The 23,317-nt window shown below is 50.3% G+C and overlaps 2 protein-coding genes and 1 long non-coding RNA gene across 11 annotated transcripts in view; 1 reads left to right on the top strand and 2 right to left on the bottom strand.

The window, feature by feature from the left end:
• Positions 1-12,876, bottom strand: part of Agrn (agrin) — a 32,286-nt gene extending 19,410 nt beyond the window's left edge. For 6 of the 9 annotated variants that reach the window (XM_029476206.2, XM_029476208.2, XM_021159870.3 and 3 more), the window contains exons 1-3: positions 12,587-12,876; positions 10,599-10,860; positions 252-299 (exon numbers count right to left, since the gene is read on the bottom strand). In XM_029476206.2, the coding sequence (XP_029332066.1) occupies positions 252-299; positions 10,599-10,860; positions 12,587-12,793 (517 nt within the window). In that variant the 5' untranslated portion in view covers positions 12,794-12,876. Of the gene's footprint in view, positions 1-251; positions 300-734; positions 1,431-10,598; positions 10,861-12,586 lie in introns of those variants that run through there. The other 3 variants (XM_029476209.2, XM_085838505.1, XM_029476210.2) reach the window with 2 other exon arrangements.
• Positions 1,384-10,271, top strand: LOC147004043 (uncharacterized). The gene is made up of 4 exons (XR_015047271.1): positions 1,384-1,465; positions 5,484-5,557; positions 5,902-6,220; positions 10,029-10,271. It is a non-coding gene; the product is annotated as an uncharacterized LOC147004043 (long non-coding RNA).
• A 1,871-nt stretch (positions 12,877-14,747) lies between the features above and the next one.
• Positions 14,748-16,206, bottom strand: Isg15 (ISG15 ubiquitin like modifier). Its single transcript, XM_021159871.2, has 2 exons — positions 16,067-16,206; positions 14,748-15,292 (listed from the first exon to the last, which is right to left on the bottom strand). The coding sequence occupies exons 1-2, from the start codon at positions 16,067-16,069 to the stop codon at positions 14,810-14,812; spliced, it is 486 nt and encodes a 161-aa protein (XP_021015530.1). The 5' UTR covers positions 16,070-16,206; the 3' UTR covers positions 14,748-14,809.
• Positions 16,207-23,317: the final 7,111 nt, after the last annotated feature.

Below are 23,317 nucleotides of genomic sequence, written 5' to 3'. Positions count from 1 at the left end.
TTCAGTGCTCCATCCAAACCTCACACAAATCCTCTGACAGTTCTAAAACTGATTCTGCTCAGGAGTATTGGCCAGCAAGCACCTAGAGACCCCTGTAGACTCCCTGGAAGGGATCCAGACTCCCTTGTACAGCCTCCTACTCAAAATACACCTGGTGTACACACTACAAAACTGCCCCAATCCTGGTAACCCTGCCCATTTTTACCCCCATGATTAGTGTGCCAACCACCTGTCCCAACCACCACACTTACCATCAGGAGGCATAGAAGGCGCTGCTGTGAAGTGGATTCCAGGTTTGTCTGGGGGGGGAAAAGTTAGGTTCCTTTGAGAAGGTACTTTGCCCATTCATACCCATTTCTCAAGATTCCAGTTAAAATCAGTAAGGCTGGAAAGTCACTGACCAAGGCAGGGCAGACTCTGCCCTGCCAACGGCACAGTACCTTCTTTCTCTGGGTAAGTCAAGATCTTGCCCCCTGCTTCTAATTCCAGCACTGATGCATCCTTGCCAAATCTCACAGTTCCCTGCAGCTCAGGATGAAGCTCTATACCATTAGGAACCTAAGAATAGGTTGTCATAGGCCAGGAATCTAGTATGACCTATTCAATACCCAGAAGGAAAAGCCGCCCATCCACAGCAACCCCGGGATTTGATTTGACGCTGCCTTCCCTGAAACCCTTGGTAACTGAGATGAGGGGCTCAGTGAGCAGAAGAGGTACACCCAGCAGCCACGTACAGTTGCTGAGGAAAAGCAGCACCGCAAAGCCCAACGTAGAAGTAGCCAACAGGATCAAGCAGATGTTGCAGGGGATCATGAAGTACCGAACCAGCACGGAGGCACCAGGCTGCTGCCTGGGTCTGTGTTCCAGTGGCAGAGGAGGCATGATAGCCCAATTCCTGGGGGTGTGGGGGTGTTCTTATGGAGTGCCTTTAGGCCTCTTCGGAGCTACTCCCCCCATGCTGGGTGCTCTGGAGCAGCAGATGGCAGCTGTGATATCAAAGTTTAGCCAGTTATAGCTAGGGGAGCACCAGGCCCTCTCCCCAGCCCTCCAGGCTCATGGTAGGAGATAAGCAGAATTCTCTCCAAGTAGAAATCCCAAATGTGAGCTCAGATGAAGGCAAAAGATGATGGAGAGCCAACGCAACCCCTGTTGGTTACAATTCTTCTGCCCACTAGCCAGTGTTGTCCTCTGTAGCCCCTGTAGTCTGCACTGCAGGGAAGGCCCCAGAGACCAGGGGCGCCGGTGCAGGGCCTGTCTGCTCCTGCCTGGCAGAGGCGGGGGAACACGATGGCAGCGGCGGGAGGAGCAAAGGCTTTGGAGAGAGAATAAAGAACCGCGGAGGCGCCTGCCCACCTCCAGTAGCAGTGGTAGGGGCGGCAGCGGCGGCGGCGGCGGCGGCGGCGGCAGCGGCAGCAGCAGCAGCAGCAGGGAGTGAAGCTCTTCTCGTCTTTGCTGGGCTGGGGCAGTGAGTGAGGGGTGAGGGAAGCCGAGGGGGCGGGGGCGGTGAGCAGAGACAAAGGAGGATGTCTCTGGGGATTCTAGCGTCCACAGGGAGTCGCAGTTGGTAGCAGAGAGGCTGGGGTGGATTAAGACAGGGATGCAAAGTGTACAAAAGGGACAGAGCAGCTTTGGGTAGAGGTAGAAACCTGGGGAAGGTTGGTGGTGGTGCTGGTAAGAGGGCAGGAATCAAGGGAGGAACGAGCAATGGGAGGGCAAAGGAACTGGAAATTGGAGAACAGGGGAGAAGTAGGAGTGGGTTAAGTGTTGTCACAGGGGAGCAGAGGCTGAGCCTAGAAAGAAGGTGGTTGCTTGGCATATAGAGCCGTTAAGGAAGGTGGGGGGCAGGAGGCAGCCAAGTGGGAGGGTCTGCAGAGACTGCTGTGTGGGCAGAGGCAGTCCTCCCTTATCACTCCTAATGTCTGGCTGGGCTGAGAGGTTCCTGCATCACCTCCACTGGGGACTTGGGCTTGCAGGAAGCACTAAATTCTGAGATTTGGTTTGTTTGTGCTTATACATGCCATTGTGCCAGTGCCTGTGTAGTTTCTGCTCCTGCAGGCTCTGCCCTGGAGTGGGTCCCCAAGTGGTATGTAAGATGCTCAAGTGAGTACAAGCTGGAGAGTGAGGTAATGGGTAAATAAATCACCCCTACCTTTCCTCTTGTAATTGAAAACAACACCTTAAACCACCAATTCACTCAACTCCCCAGCAATGAAAAAACATGTAAATAGCTGTGAAACTCTTGCCATCCCTTGACCCTAAGCCTGGAGCACACCCCAGCCCTCAAGCTACTTTGCAAACTCCAGCAGGACCACCTGAGGCAAAGTGTTTGGGATGGAGGCACAGTTCACCTAGGCCCAGGGAAGGGGCTCCTTTCCCGGCCTCTGCTGGAAAAGATCCCCAGCCCAAGTATCTACAAACTTGGAGAGCATGCACATTCTCCACCATCCCCACGTGACGTAGCCACCCTCCTGTTAAGTCTTCATCTCAGCAGAAATCACCCAAATAGCTCCATACCACACAATTGGGTTTTACCAACAGGTACAAAGTGCCCACAACTCAAGATTCAAATCAGGCTTCTATACCAGGAAGTCCAACTTTTCAGGCACCCGCGGTGACTCTCAAACCTCATCTCAGTCTAGAAAGCCACATCTAGAAAGCCACATCTCTCTCTACCAGGAGCCGTTGGCCCATCTGTGGGGTTCCTCTGTTCCATCCTTCATCCAGCTCTTCTCAGGGCCCTAAGACCCTACACTCACTGCACATTGACTGGAAACTGCCCCATTTCCATATTACCTACAGGTGAAACCTCTCTGAGGCCTCACTGCCCAGACACTTGGTACCCTCATTGTGCCCTTTGATCTGTCAGACAGGTTTCTCAGTCCTAGTTGGTAACATTCTACTTTCTCATCCCTTTGCATCTTCTGGCCAGGCATAAAGTGCCATCCTCCACTGGGCCATTCATTCACCACCTATGATAAGAGGTTTTCCATCACTTGTGGCCCCAAATTCACTCTTCTAATGAAATCTTATAGGAAACTTCAAAATAAAGCATGGTTTCTGAGCCCCATACTTGCAGTCTAGGATAGCGTCAGATCGAATTACTGGAAAACTCTCAGAGATTGTCTCACCCTCTCCTCAGGAGAGCTCTGACCCTAAATACTTTCTACTTGACCTTGGAACTGTCTGTGGCACAGAAGAAGTCTCTGTGATGCTACCAGGAATAGGGTCTGAGTACTAAGCTCCAGGGGCAGGGTTTGGCATAGAAAAGGCAAGAGAACTTAGAATTGGAGATCCCAGCACAGGCCATATATAATAAGTTACTTCTCTGCCGCTAGTGAAATGAGCCAATTCAAGCCAGATTAGATTATATTAAATGCAGGTTTATTGAGAAGCTGCTCTCAGGCAAGTTCATTGGCCCCAAGGACCAAGACAGGGGAGTCACCATGGGAAGAGATGGGGGAGGGAAAGAGAAATAGAAGGGGTACACGCATGCTCCCAGAGAGAGAAGAGACCAAACTGTCTGGGTTAGATAGGGAGGAGCCTCCTGGGGAGGGCGGCCTAGTCCCCAGGCTGGAAAATTCAGGGTTGTCTGTAGGGTATGCCAGGTAGAGACTGAAGGATGCTGGGAAAACTTGGAGGGCAGGTCTGCTTTGATATGTAAAATATGCACCTCAGTCCTTTGTGTCCTAAACATCTTCATCTTCGGTTTGCCTCATCCCACAGAAAGTGCCAGAAAACAAGTACCCCAGGCAATACCCAGCACAATACTATTGTATACGTTGTTTCAGCCCTGGAATGTCCCAGTGTACTGTACAGGAAGCACAGGAACCAGGGCCTTGGAGAACTGGGGCACACAGGGAGAAGGAACCCTGGGCAAGAGCTGGCAGAAGCCTCCAGTGATCTTGGGAAATTTGCTGTATGTAGCCTTTGCCTAACCCCTTTCATCAAGCAGAAACCCTGAGATCTGCCACTGTAGATGTCTCAATAGGAAAAAATTCTCAGTGCTCATATGGGGCTCTAGTCAGCTGTGGGCAACACTGGGATGGGGCTCGAGGTCTGTTGGGCCTAGCCATGGGAAAAGGAACTAAGCAGGCAGCCTGGCCCCACCAAACCCCAGTCAGTGTCTGAGCCCCCTGCAGGGGCAGGATGCCTTCAAAAAAACAAAGAGCCTTTGAGGCTCCAGGCCAGTGGGGGGAGGGGAACACAGGCTACTGGAGTTATTTTGGGATCTTTAGACAAAATCATTCAGCCTAGACTGCCCTAGCAGACTCATGCCCAGGAATGAACAGGATGCTGGTCCAGCCTTACCCCTTTGAGCTCACACCCTACCAACATACAACTATATAAATGAGCCAAGACATTAAGTACTCCTGCTTTCCAGCAGTCACTCAAGCTTGAAGGCACTGCATCTCCCACCTGACACACTAAACATTCTTTGTGTAGCACAAAGCTTGTCCCTCACCCCCAGGCATAATGGGTGTGGCCCCTGCTCTGGCTTTCTCAGGACCAGAGGCGGTTGGGGGATGGGGCCTAGAGAAGGTTCAGAGTCCAGCTACTGTTAGCTCTCTGGTCCCATTCTCATGCAGAAGACCGTTCTCCCTTTCTAGACAGCCTTCACTCCTTTAGAAAAGAAGGTACAGAGAGTTAGGGGGTACAGGACTGAAAGGAGCCCGAGGACAAAGCTGCCTTTCTAGATATTTAGCACACATTCAATTCCCCAATGCACAGGTCTCACCCCGAAAGCAGACATGCCTACCCTCTGACCTCTAGTCAGGCTTGGGTGAAGCCCACCTGTTCTCTTTGGTTGTGGGGATTTCTAGGCTCAGGTTAATGGATGTACTTGATGGACTTAGCTCTGGCTGCCCTAGTCAGGGCAGGGCAGTATTATCCAGGACTCAGGTGCCTGGCCTCAAACTGCACCTTACCTTTTCTCTCTCCCCACTTCCCCTCAGTCTTAGACAATAAGCACTTCACAGCAGGACAGAGGTACTCAGCCTGGCCAAATGCCAGCATGAAGGGGCCTCCAGAGTTCCTCTTGCTAGATTCAGGCCTAAGGTCAGATATGTGCCCACCCACACACTTAGACAGTTATCCTGTTCGGCAGGGTGGCTGGATTAAATTAAAACTTGAGACACAATAGGACTTTTAGGTAGCCAGTATGCTACCAGGTTGCCTTTCCCCCTTCCTTGGCTGGCTAGGCTCCTCAACCTAAGCTGTTCTCACAAATTAAGTACCAAAAGGCATTATGGTGGTTTCAAATGAAGGTCAGAGGGTAGAGTGAAATTTGCACATCGACCAAGTGATAAGTGAGGCCAGAGCAGTCACAGGGTCAGATACTTGGATGGAGAGTCTCAACCTTTTAAATTTGAAGAATTCCACCATGGGCAAGAATTTCCAGAATGACCAAGAGCTGCCAGCTGAGCAGATATGGGTGAAATGGCAGTGAGGGCAGGGACATTCATGTAGTCTCTTCTGCACCTTAGGTATACCCAAACTCTGCTTTGCCAGGCCCTGCCTATCTCCAGAAGGAAATGGAAGAACTTGTGATCAGCGCTTGGTGAGTCAGGAGACCTTGGCATCCCTGCTTTATACTCCCTGTGTAAGTGAGAGACATTAGATATGGGGAGGGGTAAACACAGCAAGGGTTCTATAGTCCAAAGCCACAGGCTTAGTCCAGAGGGCTTCATGGACAGCCAGGTATTAGGATGAGAAGGTAAGGCAAGAAGGAGGGAACAAGACAGACCCAGAAAGGAATGAGGCTGAGGCAAGCAAGGAAGAAGGTGCTTGGGGTCCGCAGATAGGTAAGAAGGGCAGCCCAGGAAGGGATTAGCTTGCTTTCTCAGTCAGGGGGACAGGCTGCTGAAGAAGGGTTTTTTAATACTTTCTTTGCCTCACACACAGCATCTTTACCACACAACCATCTACTGTTCCTTTCATTCACCTCTCAACTCACGCTTCTTAAGAAGCCAACAAAACACCAGCAAGACTCTGCTGAGTTGGCAGCCACAGCAGATGCCTCATGAAGCCTATGGGGGGAATGGCTGTAGTGTGGTGGTGATTTGACACAGGCGAGAAGGAACTGGCGGAATCGATGATGGATGACACCACAGGCCACTCCTCATACCTGATGGCTTCTTTCCCAGAACAGGGGACAGATACCTCAATCCTCCTTCCAATATGGTGTTTGTGCTGTTCTTCCATATGTGCTGGAAGCTCACTTGTGGGTACAGGGCATAATGCTAGTCTATATTTTCTGGGACCTGGGAAGTGATGGTCAAGGAAGCTCTCAAACTGACCTCAGGCTAGCAACAGATATAGGGCAGAGGGGAGGAAGGGCTGTTGTCAGCTTCAGGGTCTAGCAGGCTTGTAAAGGTCAGTGACCAAGTTCCCTGGTCACCTGTCTTCACAGCAGCTCACCAGACACATCCCTCATTTTAAATGTTTGTAATCCACCTCAGTCATTCCTAGAGGCAGAGCTCACAAATGACATCCCTGCCTCTCCAGTAGGGTCCCAGACAGAACCAAGAGCAAACCGATGTTGAGGCTCACATGCACGTGAGGACAGCATCTAGTACCTGAGCACTTAAATATAAACCCAGAAAACCCAAGACAGTGAGAACTACCCCATCCCCAACTGCAAGCCTAGACATATACATCTACATGAAGTCCACACAGCTGGAAACAGCCTTAGCCTGAAAGGACTGAGTCTACCAACTTTCCTGCTTCCAGGCCTGGGAGAGGCCATCTCTAGTCCCTAGTAAATTGCCCCTGCAGGGGGCCTTCCTCAAGAGGAAATTCTTAGGACTGGTGCAGCGGAGGGGAGAGGATGAAATCCCTTCACCTCTGGATCTTCTTCCACCATAGATCTTAACAATTGTCCCAGCTTCCAACACAGGTCACACACAGGCCTACTCCTGAGCCTCAGAAGGAGGTACGGGGGGGGGGGGGGGGGGGCATAAAGACCTCTTCTTGTTAGTAACTGTAGCAGATGAGAATTACTATGACAACTGTTGTGGTAGCCCCTCCTCTAGCCCACCCAGGCTTCAATGGCTTAAGTCTCTATCTTGACCCTGAGGTAAACAGCTGATCTGAGTCTCACAGGAGGAGGAAAAGACAGCTGTTTGCCACCCTCTTGTGACTTCTGCCTCATAGCAGTCAGGCAGAGGAAGCAATAAAGGGTCCTTACCAATCAGGGATACAGGACCTCTGTGGTCCTGAGTGTGTCCTCCACCTCCTCTCTATATTCATCCTATTCTTTCCTACCTTAGCTTTAGGAACTGCTGAGTAGCTGGACTGGATTGGGGTAGCCTCAGACCTGGGTCAATGTCCTAATCTCCCAATTCCTCAGGTCTGCAATAGAGATCCCATACCCACAGGACTGCTTTGAGGGTTCAAGCATTTGGGAGTGGAATTTGCTTTGTCCAGAAAAATCCATGTAGACAGAAGTGGTTTCAAAACACTCCTTTCCATTTCTCATTCACAGAAGATCCTCACAGATCCCTTCACCCCTGGATCCTCCACCACAAATCTTATCAACTCTCCCAGCTTCTCTGGGTAGGGATGGAAGAGTAGGATGGGTATAGAAAAAGTCAAAAGTAACTTCCACCAGCTCAGCCTTTCTTACTGCCTAAAGGGAGGCCTCTTCCACAGAACCAATAGTATCCTGCCTGTCACTCACCTATAAGCAAGCCCTCTTCTTTAATTCCAGCAAGCAAAGCCCACCCAAGGCTGGCTGCCTTGAGCCCAGAAATGAGACAAGTCCATTCCTGCAGTCAACTTCCTACCAGAACTCCCTGGCATGGAAGAGAGGCCTTTCCCTACCTGGGCAGGCCCTTCTCTGGGCAAGAAACAGTAGGGATAACAAGCAGCCTCCAGCTCTAGCAGCCTCCAGCCCAGACCTGCCTTGGGGCGGAGCCGTCAAAGGACTCTGGGTGGAGTAGTAGAGCAGTAGAGAACCTGGAGTCCAAAGGGAGAGCCACCTCCCCCTTCAGCAGAAGGAATGTGGGGGAGGTGAGAAGGAACGTGGCCATGGGAGTCTAAGTGTAGCCTGGAGGGCAGTCCTTCCAACAGTCTAGGGACTGTCACAACATCCTAGGCAATCCTAGTGCCAGAAGCCAGCCTTATGAGCTCATGCCACTCCTATCCACTGCCTTGGGACCTGGAGCTCTTCTACTCTGCCCTTCTAAAAGCCCGGGACAGCTGATCTAGCAGAGAGTAAAGTCAGAACGTATCTGGTTAGCTTAGGCCTGAGAGTATAGTCACCAAGACCCCAGCTTCAGAGCTGGGAAGGGCCAGGCTGGTCAGTTGCCAGGTTCACTCAACCCTGGCCCCCTGCCCTGTCCTTGTGCCAGGTGCTGGCTGGAATAGACAACACTTCCTTTCTCTGCTCCTGGCTCTTAGTGGGGAAGTACAGGTCCCCAGCCAAGCTTGTGTCTCTCCTGGGGGCTTTAGAGAGGGGCCAATTCAACTTTCTCTAGCAATGGGGTGAGGATAATAATGGGCCTATGCTCAGTAAAAGGATTCTCCACTTCCCTGACAAAACTTTGTCAGAGTGAGTGGTCCCTTTCCAGAAGGAGCAGCAGCCACTCCTGCCCAAAGGTGATGCAAAGGGAAGGGCACATACCTGCCCCAGTTATGCCAGGAATGTGGCTCCCCAGGCAGAGGACCAGAGGAGCCTTTCTGGGGTGGGGGAGGGGTTGGCTGGCAGGGGGGTGTTCCTGGAGTGAACAAGAGGTCAGGAGTAGCCCAGATTTCACCCAGTTCTCAGTGTGGGTGGGGTAGAGTAGGAGTCCTGGAGGCAGAACTGGAAGTCAGGTTGGTGGGTTGAGCTTGCTGAGGATCTAGGATGAGGTTCAAAAGCCTCAGATCACCTACAGATCAGGAAATGGACCCAGCTTCAGAGGAGTAGGCAAGAGATACCTCATTTCCATCCTAGATCCTAAGTTCTGACGGCTCCTTGGGTGTTCTGACATTGCTCTCGCACCCAACCCACCCTGCGGCACTCTGGTCTGCTTTCAAAACAGATTCTATATAACATTTCAAGCTTCTTAACAGTGGTGCCCAGGCTTCTTGCCCTACCCCACTGTACCTTTCACACACCTTAAAGCATCTCTTCAGCCTCCCTGGCTCTATCTACTACTTAAGAGTCTTCAGTCCCATATCTGTCATCCTGCGCCTTCCCACCTACCCTGGCAGCTACTCCTGGGCTCTCCACTGGTAAAATGCTGGTCTCTGAGTCTTAGGAGCTAAGTATTCCTAAGTGTCAGCCACACACAAGTGCACAGGAGGGAGGCCTTCTTTCCATGATTCTTCTTCCTAGCGGTCCTGCTCCAAATGGGCTCTGCCAGCACCAAAGCCAGAGGGTAGCATGGGCATAGGTGGCTTTGGTGAGATGCTAAACCTTGTTCTGTACAGGGTGAACACCCTACCATGACCTCTGATCTCAGGGGAAGTCCTCAGTTACTGAGTCACAGACCCTCAAGCTACTAGATACACCCGGCTATTAATGATTCACCCTCTTAATCTTGTAGGGACAAAGGACTATGGTTCCTCCTCAGCCCCCTAAACACCCCAAGTTGACATATCTATCTTTGGCCTCACATACACATCTCCCCCACTTTTCCTGCCCCCCAATTTCCCAAAGTACAAGCTTCCATAGTACTAGAATCTCTGGTTCTTCTCTAGATAGGGTCTCAGAGCCCAGAAGCTGGCCAAACCTGGCTGAGAGGCCACAGGGCTTCCCATTCTGGCCCTGCCCCTCCTATACTGATTTCCCTAAGACCAGCATAGGGACAGGGTTCTAGAGATACCACTCAAGTGTCAAGCCAGCATCAAAGTAGAAAGAGACAGGCAATTTAAGTCTTCCGGCAAACATATCACATCAGAGGACCAGAGGTCATGACCTTTGCCATTGCTCTGAAAAGGAAGTTTCAGTCCCCAGCTCTACAACCCTTCCAGCCAGCCATGAGGGAACAGAGTGCAGTAGTAGCAAGGAAAAAAAGCATTCTTTACCACATTTACCCCCACAGGTGTCAGCCATCAACTGGGGATGTACTGAAGAAGAGAGAGGGAAGACCTGGATGGCTAGGTAATTCTGTTCACCTTCAAGAGGATGGCAGCATAATCCCACAAAGCTGTGTGCCTCTGGAACACACAGAAGAGTTCTCCACCTTCCAATCCCCTGTGCCTAGCCAATCCAACCAGATGTTTAGACGTCTGTAGGAATAAGATAAGTGGTATGCATTTACCTGGTCCCAGTTTCCATAGAAAAGGCTCTTTGAAGGGGGGGGGGGGGTGTAGAGTGCTGAGGGAAAAAAGGAAGACAAAGCAGAGACACCTGTATCTTTTCAGGACAGCAGCCTGTTTGTTTATGGCTCCAAGACCAAACAAAGAGCTAACATCAGAGCTTGGGGTTTTTTAATCTGTGTGGCTAGAGATGGAGCTAGGAGCAATAATGCATCACAGGTAGGCGGCGGCGGCTGGATGGTTTACTCTCCTGCCCACTGCAAGCTCTCCTCTGCACCCCACCCTCAGATCCCATAAATTTCTGTCACTATCAGCAAGCCACTGGCCCTTAAAGGAACACTCTCACCACGCACCTTCTACACAGAACTCCACCTCTTCCAGGTTCCGCAAAGTGATCCGCATAAGGCTGGAGTTGAGCATCAACTCATTCTTGTGGGCTGGCCACAGGTAGGGTGGTGCTGGGTTCACAAAGAAGATTCTAGTGTCCCCGGTGGACACCTGGTTGTCGCAGATGAGGGGGTCTCCAAAGCCACCAATTACCACCTTGTTGCCACCATCCAGCAGGCTCTCTTGGGCCACCACATCTTTGCCTTTCAAGTACCGCCACACTCGAACCTGAGCGAACATGGAAGTAAAAGAGTATTGGTCCTATGAGGACAGGGTTGCAGGCTGGACACCTGGACCCTTTCCCCTCTTTGGTCTCACTAGCTCAAGCCAATGTCCACAGTGAACTCCAGCCTTGGGCAGAGATGTTCCAAGGCTGCAGTGCAGTAGACACCTTACTGGATTCAGGATGACACATAAGAAGGCATACCATCTAACAATATTCCCACCTCAGGTCTATCCAGCCCAAGTCCAACTATAAGGGTCCAGTCAGGACTTACCACTCAGGACCAGACACTTTAGGTAAAAGGACTTAAGAGCAAGATCCCAGCTGGGATCTTCACAACCTTGTGTGGGCCAACACCTCTCCCAGGAAGTAAAGACCCACTTCTTTGCTCCATAGTCTGCCTGAATCTGTGCAGCCAAGGCAGCTCTGAACCACAAAGTCAAGTTTGGGCAATGCAAGTCAGCCCCACCCTCCACCTCCTTATTTAGGGCCCCGAGGGCACCCATTCTGACAGACATGGCTGGAAGATGTAGCCTGCAGTGCCCACAGGACAAGTCCAGGGCCCCAGACACTTTTTGGAAAGGATTTCTAGGGAGGAGCCCCTTATTGAGGTGCTCTGGGGATTTGGGATTCTGGAATGGAGAGAGCAAAAAAGACAATGGGCAGCTTTTCCACCTGCCTAGCTCCTGCTAGGCACCTAAGACTTGCAGCACCTAAAGAACTTTATCTACCTGCACCCCCACCCCCAACTATTGTGGTGGGAGATAACCCAAAGGGGGGAAGCTCACAGTTCTCACACCTCCCCCACCCCAGCCACACCCAGGAGCAGCGGGGAGGAAGTCGGGAAAATCCTGCAGGGACTTGGCAAAGTGCCTTGGCAGGGAGAGGAGGGGGCCCAGCGGGGGGATCCCATGAACACACGGTACTCTGAAAGAAGTCACCATCCTTCTCATTCCCAAAGAGTAAGAACAATCCTATTTCCAGCGAAGTGATTTGAGGGACTAGGAAAACCAGCAACGGATATTCTGAGGGTATCGACCCCATACCTATTCCAAGGTGCTCTCAAATTCAGCTTTAGTTGAAATAGAACTAATTCTACTGTATGGTAGGGGAAACCCAGTTCTTCGAGCAGGGATACTAAGCACCTGCCCCTGCTCCTCGTGCACAGGAAACTCAGCCACAGCCCTCTGCCCATTTCTCTGCTCCCGCTCCGACACGCATTCACTGCAGCACCTTACGCAGGCTCCTCGGACTTACGGATTAGACTACACACCCCTTACTCTATACAGACCACTCGTCGCCCCTAGTAAAGGCCTCACCACAGTCCGAATTCGTTCCACCTCATGCCTCCCCAAACCCTATTCCTTTCTTTTGGTGAAGGTGTACACTTGTTCCCAACAAGAAAGGGGCTTTGGACAAGGGTGGGGGCAGGCACTACAGCAACTGGGGCCTGGACACCGTGAAAGGAACCACAGCGGCCCCGCAGTAACTTTCGCACCGTGCTGCAGAGTTTCCCGGGACCTGATGCCCCACCCGGAGGCTTGGCGGTCGCCAAGGGAGCTCCAGCTGGGGCTGCAGAAACGTTTCGGGTTCGTTCCCACGGCTTGGGGACGGGGTCCCAGCGGGGAGGCCGGCACGCGAAGGGCGGGCCTCAGGGAGGGGAACTACGGAAAAGAGCCCCTGGCTGGGATTCCAGAGGGCTGGGTCTCGTGGGGTCCTGTCGGGGCCCACCTTGCATGAGTACGTGTGCTGCACCGGGTCCACGTTGAGGATCTCCTCCACTGTGCCGGTGAGCACCACATTCGCCTCCTCCTCGCGCCGCTCCAAGGCACGCTCCGGGCACGTTCCGCTGGCGCCCGGCAGGGTTCGCGCGGCCACCACCAAGAGCAGCAGCAGTGGCAGCAGCGGGGCCGGGAAACACAGCCGTAGGCTGACCATGGCGCAGCCCAGAACGGCGGAAGGGAGCCGGGAGAGCGCGCGGGCCGGACCGTTCAGGGGGCAGGACAGAACTGGACCGCAGCAAGGCGGAGGAGGTGGGAGGGCGGACGGCGTGGGGGCGGGCCATGGGCGGGAACTGGGCAGCACCGCCCCTCCCCCTGAGAGCTCAGCCCGCCCCCCGCTCCCTACGACCCGCGCGGGCAGCGAACAAAGCCCGGAGACTGCGGCGCCGAGCTGGGGCGGGGGCCTTGGCCCGGTGGGTGGCGGGCCGCCTTGGGGGAGGGGAAGGCGTGGCGCCGGGGCCCCTCCCCCGTCCGCCTAAACTGTCCTCCCACCAGGAAATGCAGCTGAAATCAGGTTAATGTATAATCGAGGGGAGACGTGCTGGGAATTCCAAGGGGCTCGCGGGGGCGCCAAAAGCCGCAGGGCTCTCTGGACAGGAGATGCTAGCGGAGCCGGACTTTCCGTTCCCCAGACCCTTTGGGTCCGCCTCACGCTAGGACTGCTCACAGAGGTCCCCGCGGCTGTACCGGTACCACCACAGGCTCTACGGCGGTCCAGCTGGGCTACGCCCCCTGCCGATGGCCGGTCAGTGGTGACTGTACTGAATTGCGCTCAGACCCGCCCAGTGTGATGCTCCTTGTGGACTTAAGGCTGTCTTCTCTAGTCTTGCTACAGAACCTTCCACGTCCCCGCCCCCTCTGTGGACCAGAGCTTCCCCAACTTGGCCGGGCTAAGTACAGGATATAAACTGAGGCCAACGGGAGCCAAGCTAGCATTAGTCCTACAGAAGGTTGAAAGAATGAGCCGGGCGGTGGTGGCGCACGCCTTTAATCCCAGCACTTGGGAGGCAGAGGTAGGCGGATTTCTGAGTTCAAGGCCAGCCTGGTCTACAAAGTGAGTTCCAGGACAGCCAGGGCTACACAGAGAAACCATAAAAAAAAACAAAAACAAAACAAACAAACAAACCGAGAGAATGAGGTGGGGGGTGGGATAGGGGATTTTCTGGATAGCATTTGAAATGTAAATGAAGAAAAACATTTTGGGGAAAAAAAAAAAAAAAGAACGAGAGAAGACACTATTCTATCTTCCATAGGCTGTTGAGCCAGAAGCCAGAGTGAAGTGTGAGTGTCAGGAGCTCTTCCTCCTGAGAAAGACTCCACCTCCTGGACCCTGATAGGATTCAAGGAAGAAATCGGTCAGTGAAGATTTGAGGTCACATCTACACAGTGGGCTCCAGCATTACTAGATCTGGCGGCACCTAATCCAGATAAGCACAAACACACCAACCAGAAGGGGGTCTTCTGAGTTTCCATTCAAATTCTCTTAAAGGTCTGAAGTACTTGTACTGACTTGCTCACTTTGTAGACCAGGCTGGCCTCGAACTCAGAAATCTGCCTGCCTCTGCCTCCCGAGTGCTGGGATTAAAGGCGTGCGCCACCACGCCCGGCCCTATAGTGGCCTCTTTATAGCCCCGATGAGGTGTACTTGCTAACCACCATGTCCTAAACAGCAAGTGACTGATTTGAATGGTGAGACCCCATCCTACCCTCTGTGAACTAGTGCAGGTGGGACTAGGAACACATACAAAAGAACACATCACCCTCCTTCACAGCTTACCCAGATAGGTCCAAGGACATTCCTTCACTGTTTCCAAAGGATCTGAGCAGTTCACTGGTTCCATTAGGAGCCTTATCCTGCTACTGGTAGAAACTGGCCTGACCTGTCCCTCCTGAGCCACATGTAGACATGGGGACATTTTTAGGGCCTGGCTGAGGCTAAGGACTGGGTCCAAGCAAAAGTGTCTTTTTCCAGAAGTGAATTAATTACTCAAAGGGTTTGGAAGGGGCATTTCCTCACTAGGCTCTAACTGTGAAATCCTTGCCTCTTAACTTGGCAACCCAGAGCCTTCTCACCATGGATAGAAGGGCATTTCTGGAGAGGGACAAGCAAACAAGAGGCAGAGCTTTTTATTGCATCATCTTTTATAACCAACACTGGCTCTGGATGGGGGCCTTAGGCATATTGGTCCCCTCCCCCACCCCTCAGGCGCAAATGCTTGATCACTGTGCACTGGGGCTTTAGGCCATACTCCCCCAGCAGCTCTTTGTCCTCCATGGGCCTTCCCTCGAAGCTCAGCCAGAATTGGTCTTCATGGACTTGTTCCCGCTGGGACACCTTCTTCTTAAGCATGTCTACAGTCTGTGTCAGAAAGACCTCATAGATGTTGCTGTGGCCCCTTTCGTTCCTCACCAGGATGCTCAGAGGGTTGCTGCAGTTCTGTACCACTAGCATGACTGTGCTGCTGGGACCCAGACCCAGACTGGAAAGGGTAAGACCGTCCTGGAGCACTTCATTTTGGTGGGCCAGGCGCTGCTGGAAAGCTGGCACACCAATCTTCTGAGCAATCTGCTTCTTCAGTTCTGACACCATCATGGAGTTTGTCACAGACACCAGGAAATCGTTACCCCCCAGCATCTTCACCTTTAGGTCCCAGGCCTGCAAGCATCACATGGATTTAGTAGTGGTTCTCAAGCTTCCTAATGCTATGACTCTAATATAATGCTTCCATTCTTTTTTTTTTTTTTTTTTTGGTTTTTCGAGACAGGGTTTCTCTGTGTAGCCCTGGCTGTCCTGGCACTCACTTTGTAGACCAGGCTGGCCTCGAACTCAGAAATCCGCCTGCCTCTGCCTCCCGAGTGCTTCCATTCTTTAATACAGCTCCTCGAGTTGTAGTGACCCTCAACCACAAAATTGTTTTCATCACTACTTCATAACTGGTTTTGCTATATGCAGGATATCTGATATGCGACTCCTGTGAGAAGGTCATTCAGGCCCCCAAAAGGTTCCTGAATCCTTTGGCTGAGAACCACTGGTTTAGCAACTTTGGCTGGGAGTTACTACATGCAAAGCACCAGTCACAGGGTCAGCCCCCACGTCCGTCCGTGTCCCCCACCCCCCACCCCATCCTCTCCTCTATTAGGGGAACCATCCAGGTATATGATATGGAGGCCTCAGTTCTAAAGGGTCAGCTTCCCACAACCATCACATTGTTTCAGTTCACCCATAAAGATAGCCTTCTGGGTCCAGCCTTAAGGGATCTAGGGCTGGAATCTGAGCAAAGAACCTGCCCCCCCCCTCCAGGAGTGAGCTTTAAACAATTATATTCTATTCTCATACTGTGACTATTCTGTCTCTGGAAGACCCTATCAAGGAATGGAGTAAAGTCAACTAAAATGAAACCCATCTGCCTCTGTCCCAGATTGGACTCACCATTGCAGTAGGCTCTAGCTCTAGGTCCCCTGGAATTAAGGAGTCTGCTTCTGGCTGCTTGCTCTCACAGTCAGAGACTGGATCAACTCTCACAGCCAGAGACTGGGTCAACTGTTTTAAATATGAGCTGTGGGTGTGACACTGTGGGTGTGAAGAGGTGGAGCTTCCAGAAACTAGAGCTATTTTCTGTTTCGGTTTCCTTTTCCTAAGGCATACTTTAACTGAGTGGGAAAAACAAAACCGAATGAAAAGAAACTGTAGTTGGGAAGGAAAGGGACTGGCTCTCAAGAGTCAAAGCTGTAACCAGGCCTGTGTGCTCTAAAACTCCCTAAACACCCTTCAGGTCCTTCACAAGGCATGTAAAAGTCAGAATAGGAACTAATAATAGAAAATGTATTTGTCGCCGGGCGTGGTGGCACATGCCTTTAATCCCAGCACTCGGGAGGCAGAGGGAGGCAGATTTCTGAGTTCGAGGCCAGCCTGGTCTACAAAGTGAGTGCCAGGACAGCCAGGGCTACACAAGAGAAACCCTGTCTCGAAAAACCAAAAAAAAAAAAAGAAAAGAAAAGAAAATGTATTTGTCATTTGTTAGCTTGGAAATTAGTTATCTTGGAAAATGGCATAATAATTCAGAAACTGCATAACATAGTAACAATCAGAATTGCCCAAAGACAACTACTATTGGTTATTAGTTTAGAACAATAGTTTTCGGGGGGGGGGTGCTTGTAGAAAGCATTTCTGTCCTAGACCAGTTTATTAAGACCCTATCGGGGGCTGGTGAGATGGCTCAGTGGGTAAGAGCACCCAACTGCTCTTCCAAAGGTCCGGACTTCAAATCCCAGCAACCACATGGTTGCTCACAACCATCTGTAACGAGATCTGACTTCCTCTTCTGGAGTGTCTGAAGACAAATACAGTGTACTTACATATAATAAATAAATAAATCTTTTTAAAAAAAAAGTTAAAAAAAAAAAAAAGACCCTATTGTAGCTGGGCCAGGGTGCATACCTTTGATTCCAGCACTGGGGAAGCAGAGGCAGGTAGATGTCTGAGTTCAGGGCTAGCCTGGTTTACAGAACAACTGTAAACTGTTGAAGCACCAAGACTCTGTCTTGAAAAGCTAAGAGAACAAAGTATTGCTTACATAAAGATACATTGAGTCAGATGAGTTTGTTTTTTGAAGTAGTCTTTGCTATGTAGTCCATGCTGGCTTCAAACTCACTTTAAAATTGGCCTTAAACTGGACCTTCTGTTTCTCCTGCTCATGTTCTGAGATTTTAGAGATGCATCTTCTGTGCCATTTTCTGCAGTTCTGGGAACAGAACCCAGAGCTTCATGCATGCTAAGTAAGTACTCTAACAATTGAGTTATATACTAGGCTGGCCTCAAACTCAGAAATCTGCCTGCCTCTGCCTCCCAAGAGCTGGAATTAAATGTGTGTGCCACCACTGCCTGGCTCAGATTTTTTTTTTTTTTTTTTTTTTTTTTTTTTTTGAGACAGGATTTCTCTGAATAGCCCTGGCTGTCCTGGAACTCACTTTGAAGACCAGGCTGGCCTCGAACTCAGAAATCTGCCTGCCTCTGCCTCCCAAGTGCTGGGATTAAAGGCGTGCGCCACCACACCTGGCCCAGATTATTTTTTTAAGGTTTAGTTTTAATTATGTGGATACAGTGTATTGGGGGGGGGGGGCATTGTGTATATGTCAGTGCAGGAAATTAGAAATTTAGAAGGAACTGGATATATAAATTTTGTTTATTTATTTTGCTTATATGTATGCATATGTGTGCTTATACATGTCAGAGATTAATGTTGAGTGTTTTCTTCAATCACTTTCCACATAGCTGTCTTTCCAGCCCAATATTTAAAGAAAATTAAAGAAGTAGGACCATCAGTAGGGTGTCTAGCCCCTCTTGTGGTCTCAGGCCACCTCCATGGAATGGAGGCAGCTGCCAGGCTATGCTGTGCTTAGTGTAACTCAGAATGAAAACATTAGCAACCATTAAGATGATAATGGCCCTGGTTTTCTTATTTTCCTTTGGAAAAAAAATTTGGTGTGTGTGTGTTTTGAGAAAGGGCCTCACTATGTAACTCTGGCTGTGCTGGAACTTACTCTGTAGACTAGGCAGGCCTCAAACTCACAGAGCTCTTTCTGTCTCTGCCTCTTGAATGCTACATTAAAGGCATGTGCAACTATGCCTCACTTGCCCTAACTTTTTGAGTTCTTCTTTGCTGTACTTAGCAGTGGGGTAATTCAGAATACATCATTAGCACCATGACATCATCCCATTTGGTTTCTGTCACCACTGATATCCTTATCCTTACATTGCACGAAGTTGTCCTTCCGCTGCCCTGTGATATCAGTTGATGTCACTTATCAGGTGACCAGGATCAGTTGACCTCCCTCTAGTCTCGGTGTCTGGTGTTGGTTCATCTTTCTACCAAAGCTTGTTCCAAGACCTCTGTGTTTGTTTCAGGCTCATTGCTGGAAACAACGCTGCACATGAGTAAATGCTGTTCGACTGAGGAGACAAGTGGCTGTCTTGATACTGCTAGAGTCTTGGGTAGGACTGTGTGAGGAGCCTCAATGGGTCCTGACTTCACTCACAGTCCTGAGAATTTGCTTTCTAGTTTTTGGAGAAATATCCTTCTAGATTTCCTACAAGGTGATCATGAATTGCCTCCCATATCCTCTAGTGCTTCTTCTCCAAAAGTAAGTGAGCCAGGAGCCTCCGCCCCGCCCACTCTAACCGGAGACCTCCTTTCGGTTGCAATGCCCTCTCAATAGTAGACTTCGGCGTCGGGTTCACTTTTGAAGCTGGTCTTTCCGGGGATTGGCTACACGTAACAACCGGAGAGGGCGGGCCGAAGGCCGGGCTGGAGACTGGCTCTTCCATTGGCTGGGAGGAGTGTGGGAACTGAAGTCAAGAAAGATTCACAAGCCCCGCCGCTCCCTCCCCATCCCACCCCCACCCTCCGCCTTATTTAAGCGCTCAAAGCTCGCACTCAGGTTTCAGTCTTGTAGGTGCATGCCCACTCTGTACTCACTAGGGCGCCAGGTGCACTGTGGAAAGCCGAGCGTCTCAGCCCTCGTCTGAACTCTGACCAACACTAGCTGGACCCCAGACAAGAAGGCCAACGCTGCCAAAAACCCGCAAAGTTGAGGGAGGGACAAATGGAACACCGGACTCAACCGCTGCTCTACCTTAATAGTCCTCGAAGCTGGAGAAGGGGCGGCGAGCGTGCATCAATGCAAGCATGGTTCTGCTCCAGACCATCATTCTGAACGCGGGCATAGGAAGGATGTGAGTGGGGGCTGGGATGAAGCACTCAGAGTTCAGTTCTCAGGCCTTACTGTGGCCCTCAGAGCCTAAGATTCAGAGGGAAGGGTAACTCTCTGCCTTGCCACCCATCCTGCGTTCCTGCCTCCAGAGCTGCCAAGCTCACAAAACTGAGGACAACTGACATCCTGGAGATGACTGTAAGATATCTGCAGAACCTACATGGCCCGGTGACAGCTAGTGTATGGGTGACACTGTGTGGAGGTGAGATGTGTGTAGGATACTACCACAGGAACAGATTCCCACTCTTGCAGCTCCCTAACCCTGAGATCTCAGCAAGATTGCTTTGCCGATCCTGAGATCCTGGGCAAGTTCTGGGCTCTTTCAAAAAGTGCCTCACCGAGATGATCTGTTTCCTGGCAGGACGTGAGGGTGTGCTTCCGCTTACTTAGCTACCTGTCGGCCTGCTTGTCCCAGCTGGAACCCAGGTGCCAGCTCTGCCTCCCGCTTTCGGTGGTGCACTTGCAGAAGCTTTGACTACAGCTGACTCCAGTAACCTCTTCCTAATCGAGAACCGGGTCTCTGGGCCAGAGCTGAACCTGGAAGTTGTAGCAGCGGTGAAGTGTGGCTTGTCTTAAGACTGCAGGCTTGTACCAGAGGATACTTATTTACAGAGTCGGATGGCGCTTTTGTTTTGTTTTAAACTGTATGGTTCAGTAGCACCACTTCCTACCTCTGGCATCCCTGACCCAAGATCGTTTCCCAAACCCTTCATCTAGTCAGGGCATATACGGATGTGAGGGGCATCCCCTCACACCCCAGGGTTGGCTTTGCTTTGGTTAGTGTTGGAGTCTGCAACTACCCTGGGATATAATATGTACCCCAATAGGGGGCAACCAAGAAGGTGACAGTCACCAAGCTGTCTCAGTGCAGGAAGGTGATTGGGGAGAAGTATGGGAAGGGGGGTCCTGATTTAAAAAATAAGTGTGTGTGTGTGTGTGTGTGTGTGTGTGTGTGTGTGATTGTGATGTATGCATGTGCTACTATGTATCCATAGGCAAACAGCAAGACTTCTGCCAGGAGTGGCGTGGGGTTGTAACTGTGGTGGGATGGGGTTGTGGTGGTGAGGGTGGTCCATGCCTTTAATCCCAGTGCTCTCAGGAGGGAGAGGCAGGCAAATCTCTGAGTTTGAGGACAGCCTGGTCTACAGATCAAGTTCCAGGACAACTAGTGCTATACAGAGAAACACTGTCTCAAAAAACAAAACAACAAAAGAAACCTCTCATTGAGCTGAAAGGTGAGCCTCTTATATAGTCTGGCTAGCCAGTGAGCTCTCAGAATTTGTCAATCTCTGTCCCCTATTCCTTGTGCTGGAATTCCAGGCAGGACAGTCATGTCTAGCTTTTTACATGGGTTTAAACCCAGTTCTCCATGCTTGTAGAACAAGTGCTCTTACCCACTGAGCCATCTCCTTAGCCCTGGTACTACTGAGCATGGTGGCACATGCCTGTAATCTGTGCTTGGAAAGTAGAAGCAGGTGAATCACTGGAAGTTTGAGGTCAGTGAGTTCCAGGCCAGCCAGGGATGCACAGGGAAACCCTGTCTTTAAAAGTAATAATAAGGGGCTGGTGAGATGGCTCAGTGGGTAAGAGCACCCGACTGCTCTTCCGAAGGTCCAGAGTTCAAATCCCAGCAACCACATGGTGGCTCACAACCATCCGCAACGAGATCTGGCGCCCTCTTCTGGAATGTCTGAAGACAGCTACAGTGTACTTACATATAATAAATAAATAAATCTTAAAAAAAAAAAAAAGTAAGCCTCTGCAGGCGGATTTCTGAGTTCGAGGCCAGCCTGGTCTACAAAGTGAGTTCCAGGACAGCCAGGGCTACACAGAGAAACCCTGTCTCGAAAAACCAAAAAAAAAAACAAAACAAAACAAAACAAAAACAAACAAAAAAAAAGTAATAATAAGGCTGGAGAGATGGCTCAGTGGTTAAGAGCACTGACTGCTCTTCCAGAGGTCCTGAGTTCAATTCCCAGCAACCACATGGTGGCTCACAATCATCTGTAATGGGATCTGATGCCCTCTTCTGGAGAGTCTGAAGACAGCTACAGTGTACTCATATACATAAAATAAATAAATCTTTAAAAAAAAATAATAATAATAAATTTCATACTCTTCTCCAGACCCTGAAAGGTGATCTGTGTTGATTTGTGCTGCACTTGGGGGAGAGCTGACCTTGTCTGCCATGAAACCTCAATTTTGGCAATTTGGATTCTGCTTATTCTCATGGTTCAACATAAAGATACCAGCTTCTAGCCAAGTTGAGCTTCCCTTTCCCAACTCAAGTTCACTTCCTGCAACACAGGCAGGGATTCCTGCAGGACAGGCTGGCAAGGACACATCATCCCTAGACAGAGTATACAGAGTGTCTGTTATTAACTGTATGGAAGCACCATCTGCCAATAAAAAAGCTTATGGCCAATGAGCTGAGGCAGAAAGTAAGAGGTGGGACATCTGGCAGAGATAAGATTCTGGGAATTAGTCAGGAACAAGAGAGATTTGCGTCAGAATGCTGAGAAGGAGAGGAAACTAGCCATGTAGATGAATTCAGGTTAGAATAAAAGGGATAACTGAGTTATGAGTTAGCAGGAAGGAGCCAAAGCTTGTAGTGTAGGCATTTATTAATAAATAAGTCTCAGAGTCATTATTTCTGGGAATTAAGTAGTTGGGAGGAAAAACTCAACATTCGAGAGAGACTCATGAGGAGTCAAAGACCTGATGCACATCCAGTGGGAGAAGCTTGGAGTTTCTTTCTGCATTATCGTGATCACTGGCACCTGGATGCTATTGAAAATACCAGGCACAAAGGCTAGGACATTCATACTCCACAAAGTCACCATTATGCTGTTTATGCCTCTTGATCCTCAAGAGTTGCTAGTGAGTGAGTGCTATGATTTCCTTGTGTGAGGTGTGGCTCCATTTCAAGTGTAGCCTGCAGAGTATCTTGTGAGTGGTATGGAAGCTGCACCCAAGCCACCATGAAGTAAAGCAAGTAACTATCACAGGTTGATCTACCACCTCTTTCAATAGGCTATCCCTGGATATTCTTGCAACAAGCTGTACATGCCGGGGAGAAATCTGGAGAAGTCTTTGCTAAACTTGTCATCCCTGCTTTTCCCACTGCTTTTAATCTTCCTGAATTTCCAGGAGCTGGAGCAATTGATCCTGAACAATATGTGCCATGTGGGATACATGTTGTAACCTTCAGACCTGAGGAAGGGAGGACATTGGTACTAAGGAACGAACTGGAGGATATTCTTTTTTTTTTTTTTTTAAAGATTTATTTATTTATTATATGTAAGTACACTGTAGCTGTCTTCAGACACTCCAGAAGAGGGCGCCAGATCTCGTTACAGATGGTTGTGAGCCACCATGTGGTTGCTGGGATTTGAACTCTGGACCTTCGGAAGAGCAGTCGGGTGCTCTTACCCACTGAGCCATCTCACCAGCCCTGGAGGATATTCTTAGCAGGAGAGTCTGTGTGGGAGGTGGAGAACTGCTCACTGCAGAAAGGTATTCAAGGAAAGGGGAGGTACTTATATCTAGACTTCACCTTCAGGAGGTGGGGGGGGGGGGGAGAAGGTGTGGCCTAGGGAAGAAGTGTCACCTAAGAGGGCACTAGGAAGTGGGTCATATTGGCTCTGTAGTGACAACTTTGGAATTTCGGTTTCCTTAAAAAACACAGAAATAGGCCCGGAGAGATGGCTCAGTGGTTAAGAGCACTGATTGCTCTTCCAGAGGTCCTGAGTTCAATTCTGAGCAATCACATGGTGGCTCACAACCATCTGTAATGGGCATCTGATTTTGTCTTCTGGTGAGTCTGAAGACAGTGATAGTATACCCACATACATGAAATAGATAAATAAATCTTTTCAAAAAGCCCCACAGAAATAGTATAATAATATGT

The sequence above is a fragment of the Mus caroli genome, unplaced genomic scaffold (genome assembly GCF_978045245.1).
Source record: "Mus caroli unplaced genomic scaffold, Mus_caroli_1 scaffold_6, whole genome shotgun sequence".
Taxonomy (NCBI): domain Eukaryota; kingdom Metazoa; phylum Chordata; class Mammalia; order Rodentia; family Muridae; genus Mus; species Mus caroli.
The sequence above is the reverse complement of the archived record's forward strand: the minus strand, read 5'-3'. Positions and strand labels throughout refer to the sequence as shown.